Raw genomic sequence first — 27,746 nt, forward strand, 5'->3', positions numbered from 1 at the left:
ACACCTGACACTTTTCTCCACCCGTTCCATCCTGCCTGGACACGCTTCTTCACCTCTTTTCCACACTCTCCATTGCTCTGGACTGTTGACCCTAAGTACTTAAAATCCTCCACCTTCTTGATCTCTTCTCCCTGTAACCTCACTCTTCCACTTGGGTCCCTCTCATTCACACACATGTACTCTGTCTTACTGCGGCTAACCTTCATTCCTCTCCTTTCCAGGACAAACCTCCACCTCTCTAGCTTCTCCTCCACCTGTTCCCTGCTCTCACCGCAGATCACAATGTCATCTACAAACATCATAGTCCATGGTGATTCCTGTCTAACCTCGTCTGTCAGCCTGTCCATCACCACAGCGAACAAGAAGGGGCTCAGAGCTGATCCCTGATGTAGTCCCACCTCCACCTTGAACTTCTCTGTCACACCTACAGCACACCTCACCACTGTCTTACAGTCCTCATACATGTCCTGCACCGCTATAACATACTTCTCTGCCACTCCAGACTTCCTCATACAATACCACAGTTCCTCTCTGGGCAGCCTGTCATAAGCTTTCTCCAGATCTACAAAAACACAATGCAGCTCCCTCTGGCCTTCTCTCTACTTCTCTATCAACATCCTCAGAGCAAATACTGCATCTGTAGTACTCTTTTTTGGCATGAAACCATACTGCTGCTCACAAATGCTCACTTCTGCCCTTAGTCTAGCTTCCACTACTCTCTCCCATAACTTCATTGTATCCATTACTGTATGTATAATGACAGATAATGATAATTTCCTTAATGTTTCTGAATGAATTGCTGTGTATGCCTGAGAAATACTTCCAGCATTTTCAAGACAACACTGTTACCATGAAAAAATATTTCAGGCAAAGTTTGAAATGTGTTGGGTACAACAAGACAAAAAAAAATTCTTTGCATATTGCAAACCCTGTTTTGCACTGAAACATGCATTCTGTTCACTAAGCGGTATAAACAAAACACCAGCCAATAATAATTCAAGCTGTTTAACTTGTACATCAACAGTCCAGCCAGCCAGCCATGCAGTCAGTGTCAGGGATGAGACAAGGCCATAATCCAATTCTGGATTTTACACAGCGTCATGCCTTTACCTTTGACAGCGTGATTGATGTGTATGCAAATGTGTTTTGAGGAGAGCTGTGAGCAGCTAGTTAAAGCAGACATTTAGGGCTGCCCTGTCAAAGATGAATGGGGGAGGGAAAGACAGAAGAAGGATGAAGGAATCCAAAATAGACAACTATTGATCCATGAATGAAGATGGACACTAGAAGAGCCTGAGACAAGGCGTTATGTTCCTCTAGGGTGTCACTCCGAATTCATAGCGAGGCAGTTGACAGCTCCACAATGGCACACTATGGAGCGACTCTATCGGACACACACCAAGCAGGGAAAGGTTACTGCCTTTTCAAGTGCCCTCTCTATTGTCCTCTCTCATTCTGAAGCTCCTTTTCCCTTCACCATCCCTTAAGTCAATTGAGTATAAAAAAGCACTGACCAGTGGGGTCAAGCCATTAAATAGATCACAGATTTCCCTCAAGATACTCTCACTGTGTTGTATGTCTATTTACTATTTACACATGTATACTGAGAGCATGGATGTGCTTGCATCCATGTTTTTCTATTTCAATGTGATCACAATATCTTGTGAGACTGTAATAGGGTAGCACAAGTTCAACAAAACAATAAGGGACTGGGACCTCGAATCAGCCCATTCATTTCAAAAGAAATACCAAATTGTTACTGAATAAAATTGATCATATAAGTTGCAATGGGGTCACAACAGATATTGTGTACCGACGATATACAGCAACAGATGTAACAATCAGATATATGACTGTCTAACTGATATCTTACTCCTTGCAAATACTGTAAAAGTCTGTTCAAGTCATGATTTGTTGTTGTGTTAGAATGAAAAGTGGTAAATGAATGTCATATCTGCCATGGTTCAAACTGACACAATGGTAGCATTTTATTCATTCAGTCTGATCTACTCTGCCATTCTTCATTCCTATTCAGCTGCTGTAGGATATGTTACATATAAAAATGTTTCATAATATAAACCCTGTATACAAATGACAGGCCTTCAATTTATCTCAAAATTATATGAAAACCTAGCATATGTACATGGTACAAGGGCAACAGAGAACAGTCACTACTGCTACTGAAAACCACAGAGATTGCTGATGGTCACTCCACCTCAGAACCTTGCTCTGTATCTACTCTTCTGGATTGGCCTGCCTTGGGATGATGATTGGTCTCTGTTCTGGGAAATATCTGTGGTCTACTCCTAGGTTCACGAGCCACTTGACCTTTGGCCTTTAAGTACTCCTCTCAGCTCTGGGTGGCTCTGATCATGTGCTGTTCCCTCGCAGTATAGAGTAGACCCTGGAAGGGTCTTTGGTAAACAGAGAGACTCCTGGCTTCTGATTCTCTGGTGTATCTTCTAAGCTTCATAAACTGGTCCATGCCCTTCGTCTTGACTTTGCCTTCACCTTCCCTCTTAGAAAGAGTGCCAAAAAGACGGCGAAATCATGAAAGGGAAAGTGCAACAGAAAAGGAGACCCCACATAACTCCTTGTGACCTATGGACCCTGCATGCTGCTTGACAGTGACTCTGATAAAGTAAGGCCGCAATTCCTTTCAATTTGGCCAACGTGCCCAGTCCTGTTACAGGCAGTCGACTGACTAAACACAGTATGCAGGGGCAGATGAGCCCAACAGAGAGAGGAGAGACATGGTTCTAGGAGAGAGAAGGGGCGCTAGCATCCATCTCTCTCACACTTCTCTGACATTCCTCCATGGGGGAGAAACACACACACACACACACACACACACACACACACACACACACACACACACACACACACACACACACACACACACACACACACACACACACACACACACACACACACACACACTGATGTGCACACATCAGAGAGTGAGAGAGCAAAAATCAGGAGTGAGAGCAAAAACAAAAGTGGAGAAAAAAATGAGACCCATGAATTCCTTCATTTAAAAAAAAATGGTTAACTCTAGTAAAAAGATAAATAATAAAAAAGCGAACATACATTTTTTGCAACTGGGGCATGGTGCAAGGAAGAACACCCATCTAGAAGCATGGTGCTCTTATTTTTTTCTTGATGGGTAAGTGCCTGTGCAGGCATGAAGGAATCCAGTGGCATCACTAGACCTGCTTGTTATCGATGGTCTCCAGGCCTACAAGGCATGCTGAGTTGCTGACTTGAGTCAAAAGGGCTGTGCTTGGGGTATAATTATGTGTCAAAGTCCTAGCTTAAAGATGGGTCACATTCCAATAGACTGGAAAAGCAACAAAGGTCCAAACAGGGTCTCTAAACTAATCTAAAAAGCTCAAATTTATGTCACAATTGTTCCATTTATTGATATTTATAGCTGATTCCTGCCTAGAAAGTAATTGAACATCTGGTGCACAAGTGATGCACTAGATGAAGCAAGTGAACCAGTGTTCTGTATATAACCTCATACCAGTCCCGACACTTCTAGGCTCTGTAGAGAACATCAGCAAGTGCAATACGCAGTGAATGAGGGGTGATATGCACTTGCCATGCAAGAGCATAGAGTATACATATCCTCGTCTCCTGAAGGGGAGCACTTAGAATATAGAAGATGAGAACTCAGGTTCTCATCTAGAGCTCAGGTCAAGTATTTGATATCAAGTATTTGATATCACATGACCGCTGATCTGCCAAGGACAGACGTCCTCTTGTATACAATTATTATTTGGTGATGTCAACAACTGAAGGTAAAAGTAAAAGTGCAGCAAGAACACAATCATACCGTCCCTGGGTGTTGAATTTCCCTTATTACTGAATTGATTGGGTTGTGTCAATCACTGCAGTCTATGATTTAAAAGTACACCAACCAATATACTGTATATATATATATATGTGTGTGTGTGTGTGTGTGCCATATATATGTATGCCATATATATATGCCATTTAAAAATTTGCTAATAACACAATATTACTTTAAAAATTCCATTCAGAATGACATTTTTCTAGAGAAAATTTTCACCTAAAATTTGGATTCATTAAACTCCACACATTTATCTCACTTGAACTTGATTTGTCGCCACTTTCTCTTATTGCTTGTCTTTGCCAAGTTTGTTGGACTCCTACCGGGATTCTAATTCTATGAAAATTATGCCATATTTGTAACTTCATTGTTAAAATTGTCATAAAGATCAATACTTTTAATGTTGAAACACAGTCTAGATCAACTACTTTCTCTTTAATGCATGTCAAGTTTATCAGTATTGATCTTTGGTAAATCTGGTATTAGGTATATAAATATTTCGGAAGTTACTGCAGTAATTAAAACATTTTGCTACATATCTATGTAATTCTGTGTGCATTAGCTTAACACTAATTCTTGAAGTTTCTTGTTAAGTCACACAGATGCTCATATGTATATTGAAAGTGATATAAACTCTGTCAGTGATTTAGAGATGTGGATATATGACACACATTTTTTTTTCCTGTTTGTTTTTTGTTCTTAAGATGTATCAAAATTGTGTTTTGGGGTTTGAATGGAATTTTATGATGGGCGAATTTGTCCCTGGAAATGGGCTAGATTATATGGGATCTTAAGGTGGATTTGAATTCTTAAATGAGAGGCTGGATCTTTTGGGAAACTTGTTTATAAAGACAAAACATATAAAATATGTACACACCTGAAGTGAACATGCTGAAGTTCATATATATAACTTATGACAAGTTGTTCTCCCCATCCTGGAGTTGTAGTATACAGACATGTTAGAAGGCAGTGCTTGAGAGCAGTCATGTAGAAAGAGGAGGCTGTTACTGCAGTTATTAACAGGCTCCTGTGTTTCTCTCCTCTCAGCTGAGCTATTCAGAGCATAGCATCCTCATCTGCCACAAACGCATGCCGACAGACAGACACAGCAGACGGACATACTGAGCAGCTCTTCTACGCACTGCGCAGTAATATGTTTTTTGCCCATTTACAACAAATTAAGTTTCCCTCAAAGTGAATTTCAAGCTTGGCTGGGTTTGGAGGGCGAACAACTCTCTTTTCATTAATTTTGATTCTTTTTCCCCAAAACAAATGATCTACTGTACAGCCAGTTCCCTGTTGATCTCCTCTCTTGTCTTTTACTTTCTTGCCTTCTTTTTCTTGCTTCCTGGTGAATTCAATGGCAATGGAAAGAAATTACTCTTTCTTAAAGTTATATTCTGATTTATTAAAAGCTCAGAATTCTATTTTTTTTTGTCACTATTTGTGTCTCCATGAGGCCATATGCACAAATGAGACAAAGTCAATGCTACATGCACAGTTCTTCATCCTTAGTGTCATTTAGGAAGTCAGCGGTGTAAAGATCCATTGGCAAAGGTAGTAAATAGAAGGTTGTAATGCAGCAAGGATGGGAATAGATGTACAGTAATCCCTCTCTTATTCGTGCTCCAAGATGCACGGCTTTACTAGATCGTGGATTTTTAGTAGTTAGCCACATGATACCATACATGCATGCAATTGGCTGACAGCTTGTGTCTGTGCACTGCATTTCGAGACTCACAGAACGCAGCACACTTCTGTGTATTAAAGAGACACTTTTCTTTAATACAAAAATGCTTTAAATAGTCTATAAGAGTGTGGGAAAATGTAATACAGATATAAGATGGTTTAATATCAGTAAAGGGCGGGTTCATAAACGTTTAAATTACTGTAAATAATAAAATAGTTTGTTGCTATATTGCAAAATTTCATTTTTCAGGGGTGATCCTGGAACAAATTAACTGTGAGTAACGAGGGATAACTGTACCTTTGAAGCACAAGACCAGGAAGACATAAAAGATGAAGTGAGAGAGAGACGGAGAGGGAGAGAGAGAGAGTGATTGATTTGATTTTTAAAATTACGTTTATTCATGGAAGCCAAATTACAAGATAATCACGTTGACATAAAATGCAAAAGAGATTCACGCAAAAAGGACTTCACATTTCAAAAACAAACAGTAGGTAGGATTTTCAACAGTAATGTGTCTTTCCTGAACAAAGAAAACATATAACACTTAACATTAATCAAACTAGAAACTGAGGCTCTTGTCTCCATGTCCACTGCTCCATCCACATTCAATGTGCCCAGTTTTAAACCACACATGTTAACAAGGAGTTAAAAACAAACAAACAAGTACTTAAAACGCAGGTTTCACAAAAAGCAGACGAAAGTCAAAAACCAACTAATCGTTCTCCCCAATCATGCTTTCTAATTTTGTTATAAGATTCTTCGATCTAAAACCTCTTTTCTCATAAAAACTGGTTGGTCACTTCCTTCTGGATTTTTTAAGTAAAAACGGATGCTATCTAGAAACCTGTTGAGGTCAGGAAAGACATGTTCAACTTTGACCCTCGAACCTTTTGTGTCTTGCAGGAATTTGTTATCTTTCGCAAATCATGCTTTTCTGTTATGGCTTCTTTCAGACTGTTTTCATCTTTGTTCTCAGAGCTGCTTGTATCAGTAGGTGTCACAGGTGTTTCTTTAGCAATTTCATGCGCTTTATTCTTTCTTGTGTCAGTGTTTTTTTCTCTTTGGAGCTATCTTTAATAATTCCCCATCTATCACAATATCATCCTCGTCCTCCTTGTCCAGCTGGGACTCTACCAAATCTGGCGGCTTTCTCTCTGGCCGCCTCAGCCTCCACACAATCCCTCTGTCCATCCTTTCTGCTGTTATCCGTGTCCTGCATGTTATTCTGTGGCTCTGGATTGGGGGTCGGCGACTGTTTAACCTTTGTGCCGTCACCTGTGTCCTGTTTAACTTTTGTTCTGTCACCAGTGTCCTCTGGGTTGATGGCTGGCAATTCAGTGGGGGGTGGAGTTTGAAGCTCACAAGGCTGCGATTGCTAAATCAGGACTACAGCACTGGAAGCTGCCACAGAAACTGCATCCACCGGCTGTTTAACCTTTGGGCTGTCACCTGCATCATGCCTGTTGTTCTGCGGCTCCAGGTTGGCAGTCTGCAACCCAGCGGGGGATTGAGTCGGAAAGCCACAAGGCTGCAGCAGCGGAGCCTGGGCTGCAGGACGGGAGGCTGCCACAGCCTCGTAAGAAGCCGCTACCACCGGCTCTGTGGCAACCACAGCAGCCGGCTGCTTAGTGGCCTCGGCCACTGGCCCTGCCGTGGTCGCAGCCGCCTGCCCCACAGCAGCCGATGGCCGGCGCTCACCCTCTCCCTCCGGACAGTGGCGGCACCAGAAACATATCATGCTCTCACTGGTGACAAAAACATTGTAATCACAGTAATCAATTTTAAATGTGAGCGTGATGTTCAGCTCTTCATTGATCCGATTAGGGACCATCATAACCTGCCTCCGGAAGGCGTCCCATGCGATTGGGTCAGTGGTACCGCCGAACATATTTATAGGAGTCAGGAGGCGACCATGTCGCGACAGCTCCCTCTCCGGGGCCTCGTTGCTGAGGTACGGCGGTGCGCTGATGTGATCCCCTTTTTAACTGGGTTAGCCAGGGGGAGGACAGGGGTGAAGGTATTCTTAATCACCACCCCACTCACAACTACCTGGTGCACCTTTTCAACTTCATCAAGAAAAATCACCAATGCTTTGTTGATTCGGGAGGCTGCTTTTGCGCTGTCATACCTGACCCTCTCTCCCACCCCTAAACACCCCCCCCCACCGAGCAGCTGACAGTCTGTGTGAGCCTGAAACCATATTGGTGCGTCAGCGGTTCCAGTACGGCTTTTGCTCCACGGTTGCCCACCTCGCGTCTACCATATTGCCTGAGAGAGAGTGAGAGAAACATGAGGAGTAATTTCTAACTATTTGTCCACAGACTTAAGTAGATACAATATACTGTACATGTTTTTAACACTGCAGCAACTTTTGGACTATGTATGTATTTACTTTTCGCTAAGATGTGTGAAAGGTCAAAGCTGATAAACTGCAGAGGCTTTGAATAGAAAGTGGTCAAACTAGGACAAGTTTAACCATTACACTTCTGGATTTTAATGAGGTTGCAATTATCACAGCATTTTCTTGATGATGCCATGATTCATCTAATGAAATAAAAGTGGCTTCAAATTGGATTCAAGTCAGACAAACCTGTGGAGCACTGGACAGATGTTGTTGTGACTGACAAGGGGCTAGCCAGACATACCAAATGCTGTGTCGTTACACTTTACAATGTTGTAAAGTCTGCTGATTTCTGCAAAGGCTCAGTTTGAAATAAAATTCTTCTTTGCACTTGATTTCATAAACCAAGTCCTCAAATACCCATAGAAAACCACAGTCACACCGCTATAGACCAGTCATCAACGATTTCAAAGAATTTTTCATTAGCTTAATACTCATTCACTGAAAAGCAGGGTAGACAAAAGAAGGAGAGACACTTGGAGAGGCAGAAAAAAGAGAGAGCACCAACCTATTAAGGTGTGAATAGGTTCCAATTTCCAAAATAAATATTATCTCTGTCTGAGTAACCCAAATTCTGTGTGCTTTTGTGCCAACATTATAATAAGGTTCAATGTGGGGTCAGCACTGAATGAATATCACACCATCAGATTCAGAGAGTTTCACCTGTGATACCTTAATCTATTTATCTCCCATATTTTGTCTGCAGAAAGTCGACCTGCACTATGTAAAACTGTGAAGTTAAACACACCACATGCACGACTATCTGATCTGCACTTCATCCCTTTTAGAGCAGACCAGGCATTAACAACCATGCCTGCTCCACTCACTCACCACCTATCCCTCATTACCATGTTCTTGATCGGATGGGAGATGGGACGGATGTTGGGTGGGAATGTATAATAAAGCATGTAGTATCCAAAGGGGAATCATTAGTTAGAGATAAAAAGCAATACAGCTTTATAATATAAGGACATAGATCATAAACCTGCTTATTTTCTGCTCCCTCTGGACCAGCCTTCTTAGTCAACTGTCTGGAGCCAAAAGACTGTCACGGCTCTCAGTTTTTTCTCATATCCTTGTGCCAGACAAAATATATTGCTGGCAAAAATAATCTAATAGAATAAGGATAACTTACTAATGAAGTGGGAGATAATGCAGCGTAAAAAATAACAACTGTTGCCAAGGAACCTGCAGTGATACAATGCTGACCTTTCCATCTTTGAGGAGGTCCATCAGACATTGCCGAACTGAAGTGTGCTAGGAGGTGATTAACAAATTATCATCCAGACATCTGTCAGCTGCTACCATGGAAAAGACAAAACTTGCCAAAGTCAACAGAGAACAATTTATGACAAATACAGAAGTAGGTAAACAAAATAAGTAAAGCAAGGACCCATTAAGTTAAAACAGGAAAAACATAAACAGAACATTGTCATGGAAGTAAAAAAAAGAAAGGGAGGGAAAAGTACCTTTCCACCCACTTACATAGCTGTTCCCTTTGCATTTCCCTCTTAAAATGCTTTTTCTTGTTTGATGTGTCAAAGACAGCTAATGCATTTTCCAGCAATTTGGTTCTACAGGAAAATAAAATCTGTTAGCATGAGATGCTTGCCTCTCAGCTTGAAGAAAAATGTATGTCTCTATTAGATCTATGCTAGCAAAGCTAGAAAACATGTCTGGGAAATAAAAACTAAATTTCTTAATTGTCTGCCATGTCCCATCTGCCCCATTTGTGTGTGTAGTGATGTAGCTAGAAAGATTAGAAGTGAAGATGTGTTATGTTCTTCTGTACAAACTGTGTAATTGAATGCCTCACCAGTAAACATGGCATACTGGTCCAAATTTTCCTTTCAGCACTGTGGTACAAATGTTCACACACAAAAATTCACATCTCTGATACAGCTTCATTTTGCAATATCACTCTATCCACATGAGTGCTGATTGGCTGTTCAGGTGTAAGCCTTTGAAAGAGGCAGTCAATGGTTGGAGGGCTCTTTCCATTACGAGCCATTCAAAGAACAACTACGATGTTAAGAACACAGCTCTCAGAAGCCAATTCCAGACAATGTTTGCATGAATTAGTTACTTTCATTTACATATGTTACAATAAATGCTATTAGATTAATGCATGACAATATACGATGTAAGAATTCTGGCTGAGAATATAAGTGTCACTAAAGCTAAGTTGTGACTTAACAGGATGCTACCGAGCCATGGATCTCATTCAGTGTGTGAAATGAAGGCTAATATTTCTTGTTCAAGACTCTAAAACAGCCCTAAATTGTTGTTTTGCTTGAGAAAAAAGTTGCAGGCCTAATTTTGACTCCTAACGAAGTCCCTGCGTCTGAGAAAGAAGTAAAACATTCAACTCTTCCTAATATATTAAATTACATATTCAAAGGCGGATTTTTTACAGTCCACAAGATGCAGAAGTGATAGGAATCCCTCATTATCGCGAGAAAAGAAATATGCTTCACGTGACGTGTGTTTATTATATGTTTTAACCAAGTTTGCCACGCCCAGCTCCTCCAGTCTGGCTGCTGACCTTCTCTCTCCATGGTTGGAGTGCCTATTGATTGAATCTTGGCACACAGTGTACAAATACAGTGATAAGAGAAGAGAGGCAGCCAGGCAAATATAGCTGCAATGCCCACTCCACTCCCCTCCTCTTGCTCCACACACACACACACACACACACACACACACACACACACACACACACACACACACACACACACACACACACACACACACACACACACACACACACACACACACACACACACACACACACACACAACTGTTCATGACTACACTCCCACTGAGCAGACACCAAGACACGGTACCTGAACACTGATAGGTGACAGGATTAGGTCTAAAATTCAATCACGGCAGTCTAAGTAATGTTAAGTCACTGCAGTTGACAGTGACTGCTGACTCTCTTCAACACTGAACAAGTGATACATCATGATCTTGCTTTAATTTCTGAGATTTGAAAAGAAAAAAGAGGTGAGTGAACATCCTTGTGGTGAACGTTGAATTGACGTGGCTATGTGATCAGAATCACATCATGCAGTAACAGAGAGGAAAGATTAAACCTTCTGAATCACATGTAAGGTGAACCTATGACAACATTCAGGTCAGTGGCCTGTCCAAAGGTCTCTTATTTACATTCTTCTTCCATCTGGTCTACAGAAAGAGCAGAGCTGTGCCAGAAGAGGTAGTTGTGTTGTATATCAGCCTTCAGCAGCAGGGCCAACAGAGAGAAAACTCAAACTTCTGCCTTCACAACTACGGGGTAGACTGTCTACTAATAATAAAAAAGTTTGTCAACAGGCACAGGGGGTATATAAGGTCCTTCTAGATGGCTGGGCACCACTTGAGAAACAGCAATGAGGAAATAGTTTGTAAGAAGTAAGCAGTAGGCATCATTTGATAGACTTACAAGTGTTGTAGCGGGTCAAACACATGTTGTTGTTTTTTTTATCTATGTGAAGATGGATGCCTCAGGGGGAGAAAGAGAGAGGGGTTCACTGAGATGTTCTCAGGATGGTCTACAAAGAGAAATGTTTAGACAGTCAGGGACCAGACGAACAGACGAAGGACTGTGAACCCAGCAGATCAGTCCGTCCCTCTTCACTTCAAAATTCTCATGGTGCTCGTGTTGCTGCGGATGTGTCTGTCTCGGAGTGTGTATGTGTATGTGCCAATGTGTCTATAAGTCTTTCAAGGACATTTTGTGTTCTTTGGTTGTGGATATTTACCCAGACCTCACGATCAATAGTCAGGCAACATAAATAAATTTTAAATACATATATAAAGATTAAGAAAAATAAATATGTTACTTAAATGTAAAATTTGTAACAAAGTGGCCAGAGCCAGATTCCTCCTCCGTAGAAGAACCAGCTGGGTTTTTATACACATCTTTTCCAGAATATCCCAGTTCCAGTAACCACTGGTATCCTTACCGGATGTTCGGTGCAGGAACCACCTATTCTGATATAGAAATGAAAGTAAATATCCTGAAGAATCCCAATGTTATTAAGATGTCTCAATTGGAGGTTCAAAAAATGGGAGAAAATAAGAAATTTGAGACCTGAAAGGCTAATCTGAAAATTGTATTCACATCCTCCTGACTTGCCCTTTTCATTGATCCTAGAATTGTAAGATCTCTCTACTGTCCTCTATCTTCCTGTCTCAATTAAAATGCAGCTGAGCAGAAGAGAATTCAATCTGGCTCAATGTAATTTACACATTTAATCAATTCATCCCTCTTTCCTGATTTTTGTTTGAGTGGGATAATAAAACATAGCTGCCTACAAATCAGTAAATACCAGCTCCAAGATGAAGAGGAGGTAAAATGTAAGAGAGACGACCAGTATTGACTGAATGGCAGTTTTTTGAGAGGAATACATTACAGGAAACAAATTAGTCTGCAAGATAAAAGAATGCCTGTACAAATGAACCTGGCTCTTATTTCCATTCTTCTGAGATAACTGTTCCAATTTGAAGGTTAAAGCTATAGTGGTGTCCTTGCAAAAGATTATGCCTTTAAAACGGCAGCAATCTGTCTTTAAAGATGGACGCGGCCAGACGGTTCTCATCGTCTCCTCCTCTCTGACCTGCGTACACGCATGTGGTGTTGCGTATGTGCATGAGATAGAGAGAGTGGAGAGGAAAGAGCAAGAGAGGGGGAGCAAAGAAAGAGATATGAGAATGTGGAACTGTGGTGTCTGCCACCCAAGCTCAGAGAACATAAAGAGAAAAATACGGCCATAAAACCTCTCTATGACTATGAATACTAATACTGACTCTGTGAGGCAAACCAAGCGAGTCTGTCCTCTCTCTGTTCACCTCTGTCTAACTCAGACAAATGGTGTAGCTTAAAAAGACAAGTAGTGTGCTGCACAGGCAGACTTGTAAAGCTTAGTATTTATTTGCACTATGGTACAGATGGAGAGGAAGATAAACTACGCACAACTGAACTTCCTGGTGTCTGATCCAAAGGTCCACTTATATTTGGCTCTGGTGTGATGTTTTACATGCTGACTTTATTTAACTGACTGACAATAGCAAACAAGTTGGATGGCTGGTACAACTAAGAGAAGTAGGAACATGGCTGCTGGCATTGATATTAAATTTATATTCCCATTTTAAATATAACAGTATCTCATAAATTTCCTACCTATTCAGTGTAATTCTAATATAAAATGTTTATTAAGATAATGTGATGGTTTGGGGTTCAGTTCACTATTTCTTCTATTGCTTTAAAGTCAATTATTTACTCGTGTAAGATTTGACTTTAACACTTCTGTCAGTCTGTTCTTACCATTTCCCCACCTTTCTTTGTCTTCGTTTGTGATTGCTCCTAGAATTTTACCTATTATGTTTTATGATTCCTTTGCCAAACTGTTTTAAAAAAAAAATCATTTTGTTGCTTTATTTCCCAGAACATAACTTCTTTTTCAGACTTCTTTTTCAGATTCTTTTATTTTCTGACTACTCCCTTTGGATAGTATTTGCTTATTTTGAACTCAACCTTCAGCTTGAACGTTACCTTTCGCAACCTCCTGTGAGCTTTTTGGTCCTTTTGAGAGTTTAAATTAAAATAAGTGTGCCCCACAAGCTCTGCCTTCACTGTCAGCATCTCTGGGTCCAATTCCTTCAGTTACTTGTTTAATGCATAATTGTAATAAAATTTTTAAGATAAGAACAAATACATATAAAGTGAGTTAAATGTAAATAACAGAGATAGCAGAGCAATCATAACTCTGACTGTGGTAGCCTCTGACGAAAAGGATGAGTACCACAGTCTGGTATCTAGAGTCTGACCTGACCTGTTTGGGAGCAACTGCAATTAAATGCAAACAAGACATTTTTGTACTATGTGATGTATGTGATTCCACTGTTGGGTGAATTCAGATGTGATCACATCATCATCATCATCATCATCATCAAGTGGTTCAATCTTATCACTCAAAATACTAATGCAAGAATCACAGTTAGGTTCAACTTCTTTAATTTCAGCAAAAACGTCATGATCATGCAGCTCCTTATGTTCAGTATTTCCTTGATGAGTGAGCAAGGTCAAGAAAACACGTAAGTGTCAAACATTTTGATTTCATACCTTACTTTTTGACACGGCAGTCAATGATAGGCTATAGGAATAAACAGCTAGTTTGTGGGACTGTTTGCTTTTGATGTTTCTCTTGTTTTCATTATTGAATAACCATCGATGTGACATTTCAAGTCACACATGCAGGTTTAAGGCTCAGTTCTACTCCTGTCTTTTGAAACCATTATCATAAGGCATTTAATGCAACAGTTCCTACATTTTCTGCTCCTCACACATACCTGCACCATCATGGTGCCTCTTTGCAGCAAGCTTTTCTTTGACAAATGTTTGAGGACAGAAGAAAAAGTGATAATCTCTCAAGCATTTCTAATGAGTTTTTCTCCTACAATTATTTGATAAGAGCAGTCAAGACTGGAGGCATGGAGTATGATACACTAGCTCCGACTGCTGAGGTGAGAGCACTACTGATTACACACAGAGTCATTCACACACACACACACACACACATACACACACACACACACACACACACACACACACACACACACACACACACACACACACACACACACACACACACACACACACACACACACACACCGCATTTGTTTAAACAACCTGTCCAGTCTTTATATTCACACACATTTTCCACAACATGTTCAATGCACTTTTCAATTCAAACTCACGACACTGAGTCCCAGCTGCTCCCTCTGCAGGTAGGGCAGGTTCCTGCGCTCTAAACTGGCCAGGTAGTGCTGTAGTCTGGAATAAGTGTACGGGTAGCAGTAGGCAAACTGGTAAATGTCATCTTCCCGGTCAAAACAGAAGGCAAAGGACATGACATAGTTGCGTCGATGGTCAGGACAACGGTAGTAATAGACATTTTTGGCGGGGAGCCTCTGCCTGAAATGAGAAGAAACACATGAAATAAACATATTAGGGATCATGCTAGATGGGGTATTACATCAGGAAATTATATATAAGGAACAACAGAAATATACAATTGTGCCAGAAAAGGAAAAATATGCAGAAACTGCAAAGTAAAAAGTGATTTAAGTTATACAGAGTTGCATCAACGTGTCAGTCTGTCGACTTTCAGATGTGTTGCGTTCAGCTAGCTCAGGAGTCCAAGAAGTGGGGGGATTTATTCACCTTAAGGTAAGGCAGCAATCGGTGATATATTTTTGTGATTTCAAACAAACATTTCACATATTTTGTTTCATAAATACAACAATTTCTATGTAAGGTAATATTTGAGGCAAATGAAACAAGCACAAAAATAATAAAATACAATAGACAGTTTTAGAATAACAACAATACAAGAAGTTTTTTCCTCTCAAAGTTGTGACATTTTGGTGAATACTTGAGTGTTTTTGTGTGTTATGTGGTATGTTAGTTATTAATTTCCTTGCATCTTCATCTGATATGTCACATTTTGACCTTGGTTTCTAAATCATTGGTTATGTCATTGGCTATTACAGTCCATAAAACTCAGATATGGAAAATGAATATTTCCACTTTATATTTTAAAACCGATTGTTAGGCATCTTGTATTTACATGGGTATGTAAGACCTCTGTTGTGTTCAGTTTGAGATGTACTGTTTGCTCAGTGTTGTCTTCTGCTGACTGATCTATACAGCTCATGGATGATCGATGAGGTCTAGAACAGCACTGCTGCAGTCTACAGAACTTCTTTGCTTACTCCACATGTTGTGCTTACTCTTCAGCTGTGTTTCTTTGTATTATCTTCTTTCTTTGTTTAGCCCATACCACAACTCAGAGGGATGTATGAATTTGTGTTTTCTCTTTTTTACATCTTCTAATTCTTCCTTACCCTTTTTTCTATATCCTACTCAGGATCACTCATGTCATTTTGTGTAACTCAGAGAATCCTTCCTGTTTATGAGCAAAAAGACTAAGCATGCGAGACAATGGATTTAATAGAGAAGCTCTGACATATGCTCTGAGATAGGAGGATGAAAAGGAGGAAGATGAGGATGATGAGTGACTCGTGTGTTTGGGGTGTTGGAAGCAGGGAGAAAGGTAAAATAAGAAGATAAGGTGAAGATGAGAGAGTAGGGCAATGGCAGATCTGGGCCTGATAGGTATATATACAGCAAAGCGTAGCAGTTAGCAGTGCAGAGGCTGTGTGATGGTGGACTGGATACAGAGCAAGTGTTTCTGGCAGCAGATCAGATGAAGATTCTATCAGGACTGTGATAGGAACAGGACCTGATAATCAACAAACAGGACAGATTGCTCAGCACTAACTCGGACAAAGTCAACTTCTCTCTCTCTCTCCAACTCACCTCTGAAGAGAAAGGACAGGAAGGAGAAACAGGAGTTTAATGTGTTTGCTCAGACACCTAACACATTGGGTTTGGTGACAGACTTGCATAGAAATGCATAGTCTCCACAGTTCCATGCATTTTCAAACATTTGAGGATGTCCATGCAGGTACCCGACAAAACAAAAAGCTAAATTATGCTGCCTGCCTCTAACAGAGGGAAGGAGCCAGAGAAAGGCAAGGCTGATTATTCCTTCAGAGGAGGAAAAAGGGGAATGTATCTGCATATGGTTATCACTGCAGAATACTAATGCAGCCAGTGGCTAGCTAGACCACACCCAGCCTCCCCACTGGAGTCAGTTTACCAGTCTCTTACGGACTGTTAAGCTGAACAAAGAATCACAACGAGTAAAAAAAAAAGTTCATTGTGGAAAACACAAAAGCATTTTTGTCTAACCAGTTGCACATTAAGTATATTCTGTCGACAGCATGGGTTTTAAGTAGAGCGTACTGTGAATAAAAGTGACAAGCAAGGACAAAATAATGAAATGACTCGCACCCCCTCCCCCAACAAGCTCTCTCTCTCACACACACACACACACACACACACACACACACACACACACACACACACACACACACACACACACACACACACACACACACACACACACCATTGTGCAGCCCTCTCAGGTGCAGGTTAATTAAAATAAGCTGACACCTCACCTCTTTATGTATTTTCCTGTTTGGTTCTGCCCATCCAGGCATCCCACTCCCCTCTGTTTTTCCTGCTCTTTCCCTCCACTGGGGAGTGTGTGACCTTGCCGGAGACTGGAAAAGTCCTGGCTATTGATTTTAATTACTGTCACTTGTCCCATCACGGTATTACGGTTATTGGCCAGAGAAAATAGCTTAGTAGCTACTTGGAGGAGGTGGACCACCTGCTTTAGGTGCCACAGTAAAAAACAGAAATCTATGCACACAGATTCCTTGTTCTTTTTCATAAAGTGTGGCTGTGGCTGATTCTGCTCGGCAGCAGGCAATTTGTCTTATCTAAATGGTGCCTCCCTGTGCCTCTCCCCTGCCCAGCTCTTGATGTGACAGTGCTGTCTTTCACAAACAGAATTATCAGTGCATGGGATAAGGGGTGAAAAATGGAGAAGCTTCCTACATGATAGCATACTCACACGTGGCTTTACAATTCAGTGATTACAGAAACACACATATACACATAAACAGAACTATGTAACAAATCACATTCTGAAATATTAATTCAAACTATATGTGAGCTCCATCAAGGTCATTCCCCTTAGAGGGAGCTCTGGAAAAGGTTAACTGCGAGACGATCTCATCTCAGTCATATGGAATATAAGAAAGAGAGGAGAGAGAGAGAGAGAGAGAGAGAGAGAGAGAGAGAGAGAGAGAGAGAGAGAGAGAGAAAGTGCCAGTGCCAAGAGAAACAATATCATTCAAAGGGTTACAAAGACAGAAAGAGACAAGTAAAGTGAGAAAAGTCAGAAGAAAAAAGACACAAGGGCAGGGTTTCATGGAGTTAGCAGGCAGCCTTTAGTGAGGTGTCACTTTGCCTGCCAGGGATTTTCTACTTGTGAACCATTGGTACTACAAGCTCCCACTCTGATTTTGATGGCACTAGTATCTCTCTGAAGTTTGGAGATGAAGGCTTATAAATTGGTAGCTTTCACACAAGCGACATCTTGTCTATTTTTTCAAATTGCTCAAGCATAGAGGACACGCCAATCACTGTTACTCTGAGCACTCTCACAGACAATGGCAAAAACATAGAGGACAAAACTCACAAGGCCTGGACATTCACACACGCATGCACGCGCACACACACACACACACGCACACACACACACACACACACACACACACACACACACACACACAGTCCATCCTCTTTTATTTTCTATCCCACTGTTGACTCTCACTATGTCAAACAATCACCCAGTCAACTGTTTGGAAGGTTAAATGTCTTCCAACATCCCCATACAGCTGTCAAGCTCCATAGAAGACACTCGTTTATACACAGTTCTAGCGGGAACCCGTGGAAATTCCACAATAAAACAATAATATCAGGCTCCGTTTGTTTTCTTTTTTTTTCTTCAGTGTCACAAGAAAACAAACCACTGTGTCCGACGAAGCCTTAACAGCCCCATGTGTGTGGGACGGACGAACGCAAAGACAAAGTCCGCTTCGGCATTATAGTCCCACCATCTGGGTAGCAACCGGCTTTCTGAGTGCGGTCCTGGTGAATAAAGCATTGGGGTTCCCCACACAATAACGTGAGGTCTGTCAGAATCAAAGAATATAAACCACTATGTTTAACAAAGCCAAAACGGCTCCATAAGTGAGAGACATGGACAAATGTAAAGACCGGAGCTAAGTTGGCTAGCAGCCCGAACTTCCGTGTAGACGTGGGCCAAAACTGTACACAAGAAAAGTTTGTTTTCTTGTGTACAGTGTGTTTGCATTATATGCCAATGGACATTAAATAGAAAATAGAGTATTTTTCAGGGTAACAGTTGTTTATTTAATTCCACGATGCTCTCAGGACTTCTTGTTCAACTGATTCCTTCTGGCAGATGCGCCATGATTGGTTGGGCGCCAGACTGACAGGTAGTGGGTGGAGTCAGAGCATGACATCGTGAGGTTTTCAAGTGAGCTTATTCAAATTTATAGGTGGGGAGATATACAAGATCATGTTTTTTGACTGCCACCACACTGACTAATCAAGGAGGAACTCATAAAGTATGTTCAGCTTTGACCTTATATTTGTTGCAGTGTTGAGGAGAGAATTGATTTTCAATTTTCTTTTTTGGTTATCAAAACATTCTGCAGCTCTGAATGCTTGATAGTGTGTCAAGAAAATGCAAGTTAAAACCTGGGCTGATGATGTGAAATAAGTAGGATTAATGCTACCGATAGTTTTCTCTCAAAAAGACCAGTTAGGTTTTACAGAAAACAATAACATGAGTGAATTATAGAATTTTCAATGATGAGACAACTGAGACTTGCTTGCCTATGGAGACAACAAGCAGTTAGCAGCCATCTCAGGTCAGAAACACGCTCCTTGATGAGGCTGAAGCATCAGAGTAACACCCTCTATGCTGGATGCTGCACCAAACACTCAGGAGTTAACATTCATCATGAGATTTTATTTTAGGCATTAGATAAGCTGTTCATTTAAACTCATCAGTGTTTGCTCTGATGTTCACATAGATATGCATCCTATCAGTCAATTCAGCTAGTTGATTTGTTTGTCGCTCTAATCCCTGGTTTGTATGGGAAGATTACGATAGCAGAACTCTTTGTAAATGTGTGCACAGAGTATCTCAATCTCTGTATGTAATCAGATTTGTAAATGTGAAAAATAATTTCCAAAATCATAATGAGAACAACTGTATTGAGATGTATAAATGCACAGTCAAATCTGTCACTGTGTGAATAGTTATGCAAATGTCTACAAATCTGGAAGGGCACCTGAATTGACCAAATGAAAGTTACAGAGATATTCATTAAAAGGACAGCAAGGTGGCTAACAATTTAAGCGTGTTGCTGTATTACACTATAAAACTCTGAGATTTTTTTTCTGAGTTTTTCACTGAAACTTATTTTTCTCAACACAAATTTCAATCAACTTCTAGATTTGAATATTTCTGTACTGTACATTTTTATACACGCATGATGTACATGTACGCTTACAGATTAGTGCATATTCACAAATATCCCACAATAGGATTTGATATTCTTGTAGCAAAGATTAGTTAGGATGAAGTGAGGAGGGCACTGAAGAGGATGAAGAGTGGAAAGGCAGTTGGTCCTGATGATATACCTGTAGAGGTTTGGAAGTGTCTAGGAGAGGTGGCGGTAGAGTTTCTGACTGGGTTGTTCAACATGATCTTAGAAAGCGAGAAGATGCCTGAGGAATGGAGGAGAAGTGTGCTGGTGCCCATTTTTAAGAACAACGGAGATGTGCAGAATTGTGGCAACTACAGAGGAATAAAGCTGATGAGCCATACAATGAAGTTATGGGAAAGAGTAGTGGAAGCTAGACTAAGGGCAGAAGTGAGCATTTGTGAGCAGCAGTATGGTTTCATGCCAAAAAAGAGTACTACAGATGCAGTCAGAGCTGCATTGTGTTTTTGTAGATCTTGAGAAAGCTTATGACAGGGTGCCCAGAGAGGAACTGTGGTATTGTATGAGGAGGTCTGGAATGGCAGAGAAGTATGTGAGAGCGGTGCAGGACATGTATGAGGACTGTGCATCAGGGATCAGCTCTGAGCCCCTTCTTGTTCACTATGGTGATGAACAGGCTGACAGACGAGGTTAGACAGGAATCCCCATGGACTGATATTTGCAGATGACATTGTGATCTGCAGTGAGAGCAGGGAACAGGTGGAGGAGAAGCTAGAGAGGTGGAGGCTTGTCCTGGAAAGGAGAGCAACGAAGGTTAGCCGCAGTAAGACAGAGTACATGTGTGTGAATGAGAGGGACCCAAGTGGAAGAGTGAGGTTGCAGGGAGAAGAGATCAAGAAGGTGGAGGGTTTTAAGTACTTAGGTTCAACAGTCTAGAGCAATGGAGAGTGTGGAAAAGAGGGGAAGCGTGTACAGACTGGATGGTACGGGTGGAGGAAAGTGTCAGGTGTGATGAGTGATAGAAGAGTTTCAGCTTAAATAAAAGGAAAGGTGTACAAAACTGTGGTGAGAACAGTGATGTTGTTTGGTCTAGAGACAGTGTCACTGAGGAAAAGACAGGAGACAGAGCTGGAGGGAGCAGAGATAAAGATGCTGAGGTTCTCTTTGGGAGTAACCGGGAAGGATAGGATCAGGAATGAGTACATCAGAGGGACAGCACATGTTAGAGGTTTTGGAGATAAAGTCAGAGAGGCCAGACTGAGATGGTTTGGACATATCCAGAGGAGAGATAGTGAATATATTGGTAGAAGGATGCTGAGTTTTGAACTGCCAGGCAGGAGGCCTAGAGGAAGACCAAAGAGGAGGTTTATGGATGTAGTGAAAGAGGACATGAAGGTAGTTGGTGTGAGAGAAGAGGATGCAGAAGACTGGGTTAGATGGAGGCAATCGATTCGCTGTGGCGACCCCTGAAGGGAAAAGCCGAAAGGAAAAGAAGAAGATGATTTGATATTCTTTCACAAATTTATACATGTGGATTGTGATACTTACAATGCTCCCGACATGCATTTTTGTGCAAATAACTTCCCCATAGATTTAGTAGTGTTTACACTGAAAACAAAGTTAGCCTCTTTATATTGTTCAATATGAGATCTAAACCACAGCATTTTGCCTGGGTTCAGATTAGCAGCGCGCATAAAACAAAGACATTTCCATAAAATTCAGAAGGCAGCTATAACTCTAAAAGTCTCATCGAAATAAAAACTTTTACTGCATATCCCGAAAACTGAATTTGTTCTGTTGATATGTTTAATACAGAGAAAGCTTTTTATGGAGAGGTTTTGTGTACCTGTTTTTATCTGTGCATGGGCCTGCTCTTGTTTGTAAAAACGCCACAGTTTCAGTAATTATTGTTTTTTATGCTACCCTCTGCTTGTATTTTTTATGATTTTATTTTTTATGATTATTATAGTCCCAGGACTCTGGCTCTGACCTGCACCCACACATTTTTTTGACGGGGTGGTGACATATGTTTGGTAGGATAACAACCAAATTCTTATCATTGTATGTATACTACGTCTTCAGTTAAGTAATCTTTACTTATAATGGTCCACAATAAATATTTTCCATTAAATTGATACACTGTAACCCGTTGTTACACGTAGTTAACGCGTCCCAGGACCACCTGTGAAAAGATAAATTCTGTGATACAGCGACAAACTATTTATTTTATTATTTACGGTAATTTAAACGTTTATGAACCCTCTCCATACTAATATTAAACTACCATATATCTGTATTACCTTTTCCCACACACATAGACTGTTAAAAAATACTTTTGTATTAAAGAAAAGTGTTTCTTTAATATACAGAAGTGCACTCCCTTCCGTGAGTCTCGGAACGCAGCGCATACACGGATGCTGTCAGCCAATAGCATGCGCATAAGGTATCACGTGACTACCTACTAAAAATTTGCGTTATGGTGAAGCTGTGGATTTTGAAGTGCGAATTAGCAAATGATTAATGTATCTTAAATATGTAGAGGTAAGTAAACCAACGTTACAGTTAATTTTACTAACAATACCTTCTTCTAAACTTTTACAATGAATGTGTGGCTGTGTCTGGATAAAAAAGTCCAGGGAAACATGTTGGAGCAACTGATGACCTGTTGAACAGCACGAGTAGAGAACTCAGCAAGACTGGCAGGAGCTAGGCTTAGCCCACCCAAATTTGTGTCTTTTCCATCCAATCAAAAATAAAAAAAATAAAAATTATTTGACCCAAAGGGAAACCAGTACCATTCCTGACAAATACACAGATACATACAGCTGGATCTGAATCAGACCCCTGTAAAGGTAATCACTTGATGACTTGGCCAAAGCTTTTGACCTGTGGATGATATACGTGCAGTATATTCACTAGAATGATGAGTACAGTATGTCATTTGACTGAAGTGTCTCATTATATTTGGTTGGCTCTGTCACGACCTTCTGCATCTGTTTGCCTGTCTCTCACTGGTCTGTCTTTCTTGCAGCTATTAGGAGTTGGCTGATAGGCGGAGCTGTAAGGGAGTGCCTGTTAGTGCCCGCCATTCTGGGTTGGGCCTGCAGGGCTTTTTAAGGACCACCCTTTTGGTCACAATCTCTCTCACCTGTGCCTACTGCAGCTGAGAGTGGAGAATTTTGTCTTTGCTCTAAATTTGGCTTACCTGTGGTGTGTTGAAGTTGTTTGGTGCTGTAAGAAAGAATTATAATAACTCTAGGTGGTCATACTGTGAAATGGCTTTGATTGAAGATTTTGTTCAAGCTCAATGTGAGGATTTGCTCAACTCTTATAAAAGAGATCAACTCTTTCAAGTAGCTGAGTATTATAGTGTTCATTCATTCATTCATTCATCTTCCAACCCGCTTAATCCGCTAACGCAGGTTTCTAAAAGGAAGAATAAAGAGGAGTTGCTAGCCACATTAAAGGCCCGATTGGTAAAGCTAAATATTTTGTCTTCTTTGGGGGAACGTACAAGTGCTCTGGTGGATGTGATGCTCTCTGATGTAAGTTCGGTTAAAGTCAGTGGGCCCGGTAAAGTGTTGGCTCCTGCTTTGGCTGGGCTTGGGACTGGCTTGACGTTTGAGCAACAGAAGGAGCTCCTTCTGCTACAACAAAAGAATGTTCTGGAGGTAGAAAAGTTGAGACACGAGGCCTGTCTGCGGGAATCTGAACTAGCCCATGTCCAGGCAACACAAAAGCTACAGTTGGAACATTATAAGTTGGATCTCATAAGTGAAGGCAAGCTTCAGGCTGAGCCAAACACTGAAGAGTCAATTCCACATGTTCCTCCCACTCCGTCATTTGATGTTGCCATCAATTTACGGTTAGTTACGAAGTTTAATGATTGGAACCCAGATATTTTCTTCGTGTTATTTGAGCGTTTAGTTGAAGCACGTAATTGGTCTGATGCTGAGCATACTCTTCTGCTTCAATGTCTGCTGACTGGCAAGGCCCAGGAGGCTTTCTCAGCCTTGAGTGATACAGACCGTGGTAGCTATCAATTGGTTAAAGCTGCTGTACTTAAGGCATTTGAGCTAGTACCTGAAGCTTATCGTCAGTGTTTCCGATCATTCAGGAAAGAGAAGCAGTCTTACACTGAATTTGCCCCCGATTTAGCGACTCTCTTCAACTGCTGGTGTGTCTCTTCTGACGTAGAAACCTTGGAGGATTTGCAGGAACTGATTTTGCTTGAGCAGTATAGAAATACTCTGCCTGATCGTGTTGTTACTTACCTAAATGAGCAGAAGGTACGTAAGGTTTCAGATGCGGCTAAACTGGCTGACGAGTTTGTTCTGACCCATTAAGTTTTTTTTGGTGAGAGCCGTGGTCGTGGCGACTCTGGTTGCAGGGAGAGCATTCCCCAGGCTTTCCCCAGCAAGTCTTTGTCAGAAGGGACAGATAAGTTTTCAACTAAAAAGGATCGCAATTCGCAGGGTAAACTGGACCTGAACCGCGTCTGTAACTGTTGTTTTGGTACGGGACACTGGCGACATGAGTGTCCAGCGTGGAAAAGAAGGTCAAAGTCTGGTTATATTTCTTCAAAACCCTCTGGGGCTGCAGCGTCAGTGCGTGCAGAAGAAACGGGCTGTGCCATTGCTCCTGTGTGCACACACAAAACCTTCCTCAAAAGTGGTGTCTGAGGTTCCGGTTGTGGAGCAAGGAAAGGCAAAATCTTCGGCTAATGAGATTGATCCTGTTTATACGGCATTTGTGTCGGATGGTTTTGTTTCACTGGTTGGAAGTGATAAGAAAGTACCAGTAACGATACTGGTACATGCGGTATCTATTGCTTCGTCTGTCCACTCCTGGAAGAGGGGTCCCTCCTCTGCAGTCTTCCTGAGGTTTCTCCCATCCATTTTTTCCCCTGTTAAAAGGGTTTTGGGGGGAGTTGTTCCTTATCCGATGCGAGGGTCGCACTGCTTGCAGTGCACAAAGGTCAGAGGGATATCGTCCATGTGCAGATTGTAAAGCCCTTTGAGACATTGTTTGTGAATCTGGGCTATATAAAAATAAATAAACTTGAAACTTGATACTGAGAGACTCAGGGGCACCGGACTCATTTATTGTGAACTCTGTGTTGCCTTTCTCCCCAGAGACTGATACTGGGACCAGCGTGGATGTCCGGGGAATGGGTTTGACTGTCTTTTCCATTCCTCAGCATAAACTGACACTGTTTTCAGATCTGGTGCAAGGTGATGTAACCATTGGAGTGCGCCCTTCTTTGCCTATGGGGGAGTACAGGTCATCTTAGGAAATGACCTGGCTGGCGATCGAGTGTGGCCTGTTGCACCGGTAATGGTGGACACCCTGACTTCTCAGCTAGAAGTTTTTGAGTTTCCCAAAAATCCTCCTGCGGCACTACCCACCTGTGCAGTGACACGTGCTATGAGTCATGCTGATGGTAGTTCATGTCTTGCTGATTCAGATAGGAAAAAAGAGCCTGTGTTTCCTTTGCCTGTTTTCCTCTTGCCTGTATCTTGCAGTGACCTTGTGAAAGAGCAAAAAGAGGATCCCTCGCTTCGGTCACTGTACAGCCAAGTTCTTCCAGCTGATGAGGCAGACAGTGCAGCTCATGGCTACTTTCTCCAGGACGGCTTGTTAGTGAGAAAATGGGTTCCCCAGGGGGACTGTTTTTTGGGGAATGAGATTGTGCAAGTAGTTTTGCCCTCTGCATTACGTTTAACTGTCCTTCAGATGGCTCATGATGGCGCAGCTGGTCATTTGGGTGTGAGGAAAACCTACGATCAGGTCACGCGGCATTTTTTCTGGCCATGTTTGAAAAGAGATATTTTAGCCTTTATCAAAACTGCCACACATGTCAGTTGACTGGAAAACCAAATCAGGCAATTAAACCTGCCCCTCTGTATCCCATTCCAGTTGCTGAACACCCCCTTTGAACATCTGATTGTTGACTGCGTTGGCCCTTTGCCACATTCCAAAGCTGGTGGTAGCTTTTTGCTGAACTGTCATGTGTCAGGCTACACGTTATCTGGCTGCCTATCCCCTTAAGAACATCACTACCAGGTCAGTTGTGAAAGCTCTGACACAGTTCATGTCTATTTTTGGAATTCCAAGCGTTGTCCAGTCTGATCAAGGGTCTAATTTCTCACCAAAATTGTTTGCAGAAGTGTTAACACAACTAAATATCGAATATTCACAGTCCAGCGTCTACCATGCCCAGAGCCAGGAAGCTCTGGAGAGATTCCATCAAATGTTGAAGTCTCTTCTCCAAGCATACTGTACAGAGTTGGATAGAGATTGGGAGAAAGGTTAGCATTGGCTGCTGTTGGTTGTCAGGGAGGTGTCCCAAGAGAGTTTGGGTTTCAGCCCCAATGACCTGGTTTTTGGACATAAAGTTTGAGGCCCTTTAGCATCCCTTCAAAGTGACTGGCAAGCAAAACAGGCCCCACAAAACTTAATAGACTATGTAAATGGTTTCCGACATCGACTGTATTGTGCAAATAAATTGGCAAGAGAGAATCTACATGCAGCTCAAAATAAAATGAAAAGTCTCTATGAACGGCGGGCAGAACGTCGTGAATATAGTCCCGGCGATCAAGTTCTGGCCCTTTTGCCTTTGGTTGGTTCCACTTTCCAGGCCAAGTTGTTGGGGTGTTGGGGTGGGGGGCCAGGAAAAGAGATATGGACCGTCTGAACAGACTCATCTGCAGAGCAGGCTCAGTGGTCGGGCTGAGCCTGGACTCTGTGGATACACTTCTGGAGAGCAGAACCATGTCTAAAGTTAAGGCTATCATGAACAACACCAGCCAACCCCTGCACACCACCTTCTCCCAGCAGAGAAGCACCTTCAGCGGCAGACTGCTGTCACACAGCGCCTCCACAGAGAGGCTGAGGTCCTCCTTCGTCCCCCGTGCCATCAGGGGGTACAATGACTCTCTCAGGAGGAGCGAGGGGGAGGTGACAAGGTCAGTATGCGGTTGAATGGATTTAATTTAATTTTATACTGTTTATATTTTAATTTTATACTGTTTATATTTTAGTTATAGTTTAGTATATAAGTCCTGTTAGTGCTGCATGTGTCTGTTAGTGTAGTGTTCGGGATCCTAGTTAGGAGCCCCCATATTTAAGGGAGGGGGTGTCACGACCTTCTGCAATCTGTTTGCCTGTCTCTCACTGGTCTGTCTTTCTTGCAGCTACTAGGAGTTGGCTGGTAGGAGGAGCTGAGAAGGAGTGCCTGTTTGTGTACGCCATTCTGGGTTGGGCCTGCAGGGCTTTTTAAGGACTGCCCTTTTGGTCACAATCTCTCTCAGCTGGGCCTGCTGCAGCCTCATCAGCCTGATAACTTTGTTTGGTTTGTTGCACCTTACAACACGACGTTACACCATGATTCACACATCCACGCACGGCTAACATGACTGATACCCTTCATATATACACATGCCATCAGTAACTTGCTTTTGCTCATTTGTTTTAGTTAAATAAAACTAACTTTGACTGTTATCTCTGTGTGTGGCCTCCCTTTTGTTGCTGACCTTGAGCCAGGTGGTAACAGCTCACATCTGTGTTGGTTTCTCTGACTCACAGAGCTGCGCTGTAAACCCCGCTCATCTGTGCAAACCAAGCAGGACGTCACCAGCCATGTGGCAGACGATAGAGAAAAGCGCCTTCACATGACCAACTACTGCAGACAGCAGACAACACTGGTTAACATCCAAAACACATCAAACTCGGGGATCATGGCCTCAAACACAACAACTCACGACATGCTCGGA

The 27,746-nt window shown here is 41.8% G+C and overlaps 1 protein-coding gene across 1 annotated transcript in view; it reads right to left on the reverse strand.

Moving 5' to 3' along the window:
• agbl4 (AGBL carboxypeptidase 4) overlaps window positions 1–27,746 on the reverse strand; it is a 285,402-nt gene that overhangs the window by 113,815 nt on the left and 143,841 nt on the right. Inside the window, exon 5 of the mRNA XM_068318744.1 lies at window positions 14,710–14,926. Within this exon, the coding sequence (XP_068174845.1) occupies window positions 14,710–14,926 (217 nt within the window). The remainder of the gene's footprint in view (window positions 1–14,709; window positions 14,927–27,746) is intronic.

This window comes from Antennarius striatus, chromosome 7 (assembly GCF_040054535.1).
Source record: "Antennarius striatus isolate MH-2024 chromosome 7, ASM4005453v1, whole genome shotgun sequence".
Taxonomy (NCBI): Eukaryota; Metazoa; Chordata; class Actinopteri; order Lophiiformes; family Antennariidae; genus Antennarius; species Antennarius striatus.